Source organism: Corvus brachyrhynchos, unplaced genomic scaffold, assembly GCF_000691975.1.
Source record: "Corvus brachyrhynchos isolate BGI_N302 unplaced genomic scaffold, ASM69197v1 scaffold452, whole genome shotgun sequence".
Taxonomy (NCBI): domain Eukaryota; kingdom Metazoa; phylum Chordata; class Aves; order Passeriformes; family Corvidae; genus Corvus; species Corvus brachyrhynchos.
In genome coordinates this window covers 20141-27633 of record NW_008236764.1, presented here as the reverse complement: position 1 = coordinate 27633, position 7493 = coordinate 20141, and the positions used below count along the sequence as shown (strand labels likewise).

General features: G+C 40.9%; 1 protein-coding gene across 1 annotated transcript in view; it reads right to left on the bottom strand.

Annotated features, from left to right (window-relative positions):
- USP37 (ubiquitin specific peptidase 37) overlaps positions 1–6946 on the bottom strand; it is a 34903-nt gene extending 27957 nt beyond the window's left edge. The window contains exons 1-6 of the mRNA XM_008644827.2: positions 6704–6946; positions 3707–3878; positions 2569–2669; positions 1146–1327; positions 722–796; positions 106–203 (exon numbers count right to left, since the gene is read on the bottom strand). Coding sequence (XP_008643049.1) covers positions 106–203; positions 722–796; positions 1146–1327; positions 2569–2669; positions 3707–3878; positions 6704–6859 — 784 coding nt within the window. The 5' untranslated portion in view covers positions 6860–6946. The remainder of the gene's footprint in view (positions 1–105; positions 204–721; positions 797–1145; positions 1328–2568; positions 2670–3706; positions 3879–6703) is intronic.
- Between the last annotated feature and the right edge of the window lie 547 nt (positions 6947–7493).

Sequence of the window (7493 nt, the reverse complement as noted above, 5' to 3'; positions counted from 1 at the left end):
ATTAGGAAAAAAAACCTCTGCAGCAACTTGCTAATCTAGTATCAAAGGGGTAAAATCATACTGGTCAAGGCTAGGTATCATTTGGCTTTACATCTATTCTTTTACCTGATGTCCTATTCTCCTCAGCCTGCTTCAGGTTCAACTGTTTCTCTCTGCTACTGTTCAAATACTTCCATGCTGGATCACTCAAGGCTTTATTATTCCTACAGAGAGAAGAGTGGAAGGCAGTGCAGTTATGGAAGATGTAGGATATTCCTGCTCAGTATTTACAACTTGTTTTAAAGCGTTTCTCTCCTATCACCTTTAATACTTGACAACAGTAGAACTTCACTCACATATAAATTTAACCAATTTATTTAAAACAAGCTCCCTTACAATTAAATCTGAATTCAAACACATGGAGCTGCTTCTTCCAACATCAACTCCCCTTTATCAATTTTGTTTTGAAAAGGGTCCAAGCACATATAGTACACATGCAATTCTGACTGACATAATTGACAAAAGAATGATGACACAGAATTTGCATGTGCCAGTTCATGCAAATCAACTGCTGGAGTAGTTTGTATTTCCCTTATTATCCCTGAACACACACCTCATTTCAAGCACCCAAGGCATTCACAAGCTGACTGGCCTGGTCCATGTGGCTGAGAGCATTCTTTTCAGAAAAATGTACCTTTACAAATGAACAAGGAACTTAAAATCAGAAACAATAGTTACTTACGTTGAAGAATCATTCTCTTTGGGATAATCTTCACTCATTTCTGAACCAGGGGGTTGTGTTCTTTTCCTCTTTTCACTGAAAACAGAAAAATTTGTGGTAATTCTTTCAGAAAGGTTAGTAAACAACCCTCTTCCAACTGAACAGAACTCCTCAATGCTTTCCACACATTTTGCGGCTATCTTCTGCAATCTCTGCTTTTATAACAGAGAAGCATTTGGTCTGCCCAACTCTTGAGCTGTACTTAAAGCTCTAGTGCCAGTACCAGTCAGAAGCTATAAAAGCATATATTAACATCCTCTTAAAAGGAACAGCAAAACTAAAGGAAGATTTATGTTCCCTTCTTATATCTCTGTGTACTGAGTTCCACCTGTAGCTCTATAAAGAGCTGAGTTTTAACAGTATCACAGGAAGAAAACCCTCCTACCGATTCTCCAACAAGCCTGTCCTGTGAGGGCCTGATGATGCAGGAGATGCCGAAATGTTCACCCTGTTGCTCGGTGTTCCAGCTCCAGCAGAATTCTTAACAGAGCCTCTCGCTGGGGTACCCAGCACCTTGCGAAATGTATTTTCCTCCTTACTCTCCACTGTCACTCTTTTGGGAGGAGTCTGCAAAACCCAAGTGGAGGGGGTCAGGGAGAAAACCCAAGAGTGAAAAAACAGGGCAATCTTTAGTCTTATCTATCATTTCCACCACTTTTTTACTTGCTACAATAGAGCATCCAGAAGCAGAGAGATGCTACTTGTAACAGATTCAGAGTTTAAACACTAATTAGACATATATAAAATTTTGACTGAATCATACAAGTCACCAACACAAAACTCAACTGCAGTAACCACTTTCCCTTTTCATTTTCCAATGCTAAGTCCATTGACGTTAAGTTTTTTTAAATCTCCTTTACAAGCTTTGATATTAAAAAAGCCAAGGCATGATTTCTAACTATCCCCAGATCAATCCTGGGTGATATTACAATTAAAAATATTAAAAAGCTGTATTAAAACCTGCATAATTAAAACAGTGCCCTGACAGCTTAGGGTCAAGCAAGCCTCACATGTAATGCAATGGAAAGAGGTAACAATTGGTCGACTAAGGAATGTTGGTCAATTTTAGACTTGAAAACTGAACATGTCTAATCTCACCACTGCATACACAGACTCGAGTTTTTACTGTGAGATTGTCTTTAAGTAATTGGTAGAATTTGTTTTGGGACAACGTCAGAAATAGTCTCCCTCAGGGCAGTAATACAAGTATATTCACAGAGATAACAAAGTAAATTAAAGCCAGTAGATACACCATAAAATCTGGGGAGAAAAAGAAGAACGAAAGTATTTTGAAAGAAAACAACTTCTGGGGAAAACTCCGTGAAATTTACACAAAAATGTGAGCAGAATGCTACAAATTCAGTAACTTTATTCTGATACAAACCTGGATCAGCTGCTTTTTGATGCACACATTTGGCTGAAGTCTGCTAAACTCATTAAGACCTACACTAACACATGGTCACACACATGTAAGGTGTTCAACATAAAACAAAGGGAGACTCAGAGCTATGAGAGAAGCAAGTCTCAATCACGTACTTTCCTTCTATTTCTACTTCTTTGCCTAAAAGCTCATATGTGAAGAACATAGTCTGACTTCCATAGCCAGACACTGATCTTTCTTACTCATACAGAAGGTATCTCCTCACAAGATACAACATTGCCAACCACCCCATACACATCTATTCCAAGCTCTCTAGATTACAAACACTTTGGGTGTACAGTATTTACAGTGCTATTACAACATACAATAGGAGAATGAGAGGAATAGAATAAAATTAGAGAGGAAAATTTGGAACAATTAAACAAACCTGGTTCTCTATATAAGAGAATTGCCTGTTAGCTTCCTTCTGTGTGGTCCTGCTGCCCAGCACACCTCCAAAGCTGCCAGATCCTTGTGAGGGTTTCCCAGCTGACAGGAAAAATACACAATATTTGATTTGATTGTCATTTAACTGATTGGGATTTTTATTTGCAAAATGTTTATCTGGAGCTGATTTTGGAAAGGGCATGCTAGATTTCTTGCCAACAGACTACAATATTCTGAGTGCACAGACGTAAGTTTATGGACATCCCTCTTACTGGTCATTTAGTCACTTGGCAGCAAACTTCCTATCCTTAAAAAGAACAAAATAAAATAAGTAAAATGAAAAATGAAGAGACTCTGCATGGGTATCAGACAATCTTTCAAATACCAATACACAACATAAACAAATCCTGTATGTTAATCTCTGATTATTGTTCATGAGAAAGGTATAAAACAAAAAAATGGGGTTTGAGGCCAGAAAGAAGCATTTACAGAAATACAAACACAGCTGAAGATGTGTGATGGTTTTGGCTGGAACGGAGTTAATTTTCTTCACAGTAGGGGCCACGGGGCTACATTTTGGATTTGTGCTGGAAATAGTGTTGATAACAAAGATGTTATAGCTATTGCTGAGCAGTGCTCACAAAGAGTCAAGGCCTTTTCTGCTGCTCATGTCACTCCTGAGGAAGCAGGGGGTGCACAGAAAGCTGGGAGGGGACACAGCCAGGACAGCTGACCACAGGGATATCCCACACCATGCAGCATCACACTCAGTGTATAAAGCTGGGGAAGAAGTAAGGGTGGCACAGTGATAGTGTTTGTCTTCTCAAGTCACCATTACACATGGCAGAGTCCTGCTTTCCTGGACATGGCTGAACACCTGCCTGCCCATGGGGAGTGGTGAATGAATTCCTTGTTTGCTTTGCTTGTGTGCACAGCTCTTGCTTTACTTACTAAACTGTCTTTGTCTCTACCCACAAGTTTCCTCATTTTCACTTTTCTCACTGTCTTCCCAACCCAGAGTGAGTGAGCAGATGCTTAGGGCTTAGCTGTTGTTGGATGTGGTTAAACCATGATAAGATGGAAGAAAAGAAAACACAACACCTCTCCATAATGTTATGATTTACAACAATTGCACTTACCAGTATGAACCCTGTCTTGATGGACTGCATCCAAATACATGCGCATTTCATTTGCATCCTTAAATGGTACCTTATCAATTGTCAGGAAGCTGGTATCCTTTAGTGTTAGCATCAGGCAGCACAGTTTTCTGCCATTTGGTCGTAAGGTCACAGTTTTAATGTTATGGCTTAGCTGAAAACAAGAAAGCGACTATAAACATAAATCCAACTTTAAAAGGCCAAAATACTTACAAATTCAAACGAAGTATTTCAAATAGACAGGACAAGAGAGACTTCCACCAAAGTACTTCTTGCTCCACTTCAAGGAAACATTAAACCTCATGGAATTAATACAATCTGTGACCTCAGCATTTGACAACTGAAAGGACAGTATCACTATTGCTCAACAGTCTCTAGAGTCCTGGATAAGCTTTCTGAAACTTGCTTTCCTACTGAGTATGACATTTCTAAATGTAAAGGAACAACAACTTTAAGAAGTGCCATTTAGTAAAAACTTCCACATCAAGTTTGAAATACAATTTAAGATGGGGAAACTTCCAAATATTAAATACAAACTTCTCACTTCACAATTTGCTCCCAGAGAAGATGGATTTGAAATGGCTTAAAAAAATCTGCTGAGGGAGCAAGTCAGTAAGAAACAAGCTTAGTCTGTATGCAACATTGTAACAATTAAGTGGTGTCAAAACTTTCAGGGTTACGGGTGAGCACAATAATAATTTTAGTAAGAAGTTGTGCTCCCTAATGATGCAGCTGCTACTTTATTATAACCTTACTTAATTGTTACTTCATTCTAAGTCACCTACAAAAACTGGCTGCTGGGTAAAGGTTCTACTATTCATGAAGGTTGAGGGTAGCTCAGAAAGACTGGGAGAGTAAAAGACTCCATGTGCACCAACGAGATTTCTTTTTTCCCACTAGGATCTCTAGCTTCTTGGAAAACCAACCCAGACACAACAGCAGCTTGTAAGAGGGGCTGGAAAACCACCTCAATCAGAAACTAAGGGTTTGTTTTAATGGGAACATTACACTCCTGAAACACTTCGTGCTCAATCCTTGTGTTTTGGGGATTGTTTTTTTTGGTGGGCTGTTGGGATTTTTTTTTTTTAATTTAAGCTAAAAATAGCTTCAAATGCCTAAGAATTGAATAATAGGCTCCAAGTTTTTCATCCTCTCTTAAAACACTAAGCCCAGTGCAAAGGGATTACAGTTACTTCACCATCTCAGTGCAAAACAACCCGTATCAACTCAAAATGCTGTCAGGAGAAGACTCCACCCATACTCTTCATGCACCTGTTATGACGCAGTCAGTGTCACAAAGTTTTGGTAAGTGCAGGGAAACAAAGTATTTCTCTTAATACATATCTAGCATCTAGGACAACTTGGTGAAAGCTCTGAAACATCACTAAAACATATCATCTGACAGAAGAAATTCGATGACACACCAGTCACTGTAGAAAGAAATACAATCCTGCATCCATCCAAATCTTCCATTACAGAAAAGCAAAAAAAAGGCAGGGAAATCACTCACAGTCCTCTCAGGGCAGCTTGTCAAAAAAAACAGGGAATGCTACTTCTAAAGCAAGATCATCAGGAATCTGTCACACCTGAAGTGGCATGCTGACAGCCTGGGGCTGGCTCACACAGACTACACTCCAGCACAAGCCTTCTCCTCTTCCTTTGCTGCAGTCCCAGCTGCATGGTGGTTTATCAACCCCTCTACTAGAGCCTGCATTCAGTCCTTTCCCCAAACTCCTGTGAAAACCCTCCACTGAGCTCACAAAGAGATCTGACAAGTGCCAGAGACAGCAGACACGAGAGGCTAGGAACAAAACCTGCCCCTTTAGGCCATGGTTAGCTGTTCTGTAGGCTCATCCTCCCCGTGGAACCTCCCTTCGAGTTGCTGTCACACCACATCACTCACCCAGGCAGAAAGGAGTGTGTGAGAACAAGCACCCAGGGAATGCACGAGGGGAAGACAAGACTGCTCTCCTCAGGAGCAGCATGGTCCAATGGTGGATTAAACCAAACCTGCAGCCACAGCATCACACATGAAAAGGGAGAGATTCTTTTCAAGTCTACAGTGACACAGGTGGGAACAATCCACAGCTAATGATTTCCTCACAGCCTTGATTTCAAGGCAACACCAGCTGCCAGATTCTTTGCTGAGACTTTTCAGCATACTAAGGCAGCAAAAACCTAATCTTTCAAAAAGAAAGTGAACTTTTTTTCATAGCATCTTCACACAGAAGTAAATGGCTCAGAGAACAGACTGGTGAACGTTACTGGTGGAAAACAAGTAGCATCAAAAAGCAGAAGACAACATATAGATCAGTTTAGGCTGTTGCAAAGTTGCTAAATAGGATTTCTTTTCTTCCAACCGCTCGTGTCCTTTACATACTTTTAAAACAGATATGTATTTCTTACAGAAAAAGCACTCTGCTTTTGATTTGGGGCATTTTTCACAAAAGTTAGGACGCCTGACCTGAAAACAACTATAGAAAAAGAAAAATTTTGGCTGAATATTTCAAGAGAATCTGCATTTAAAACCTAAAACTGTAACAACTAATGTTCAGCAAAGTCTTGCAAAAGGCTACAGGTATGTTAACACCACTACACTTCAACTGGGAAAACAGCTGGTACAAAGTGGTCAGGATCTTCACCTCTAGAGAACGCAAATGTGCCAGAAACAGAAAAGTTACAGCTTCCAAAAATCCAAAACATGAGCCACGATGCTCTATACTTCTGTAACTTTTCTCTGCTTTTTCAGCTCTTCCCGTTAAGTGGTATCTCAATGCCAACCTTGGTAGATCCTTAAATAATACATGTAAATAATTTACTGCACAGTTATACAAAGGGATTAGTGTTCAGGAAACGAGGAATGAGAAACAGTGATAGAGAGAAGTCTGCAGGATACTCAATAGCCTTGAAAATGACAGCTGTTCACAAGAGAGCACAATCCATGCACTGTTAAAACAAAAGCCTTAATGTCTGGCATACCTGAAATGTCGTTGGAATTCCTCCAACATTGTAGTGAACTACTAGACTCACTTTGTTGTCCTTCTCCACAATTTCAAAGCTCCCTTCTTTCCATTTTGTAATCCCAGTCTGCATGCTGCGCATCCGGACAGGTCCGTGCACCTTTAACAGAGCCATGCTTTCTCACAGAAAAGAGCTAACACGAGTAAGTGTGTTCCACCTTAAAAACCTGTTAAAAAGGAGAAATGTATAACTTGGCAGGCCAAATGATGGCTAAAGGAAGACGGAAGCATGCCTTGAACTTTCCACAGACGTTTGGTAGAACCGTTTCACTGTTTCTAAACACAGTGAAGAAGAGTTGGAGAGAAGTGAAGAACACTTAAGATCAATAAAATCTCTCCCAGTATGAGCAGCAGTGCACCGACTCCTTACTGCTGAAAGGTGAGCAGACACAATTCCAGACACAGAAATCCTCAAAACCCCTTAACCTCAACGGATTTAAGGAGTAAGGGAAAAAAAAAAAAAAAAAAAAAGGTGCCGGAGAAAAGCCGGAGCCGGTATGAGATGGAAACCAAAGTTTTGGAGGAAGCCTAAGACAGAAAACGAGCTCGTCTTTGCGCGGGACCCGCGGTCACCAGGCAGGGCCGGGCCAGGGGTCTCCGGCTTCCCTCGCTGCCCTCCGCCCGGGAAAGCCACGGGCCCGGGGGTGAGACACACAGCCCCACAGGTTCCGGAAAGCACGGCAAAGCGTATTCCCGACAAAAACCAGAAGAAATGAATGGAGCAGCCCCTGCGCGCAGCCCGGGAAGCG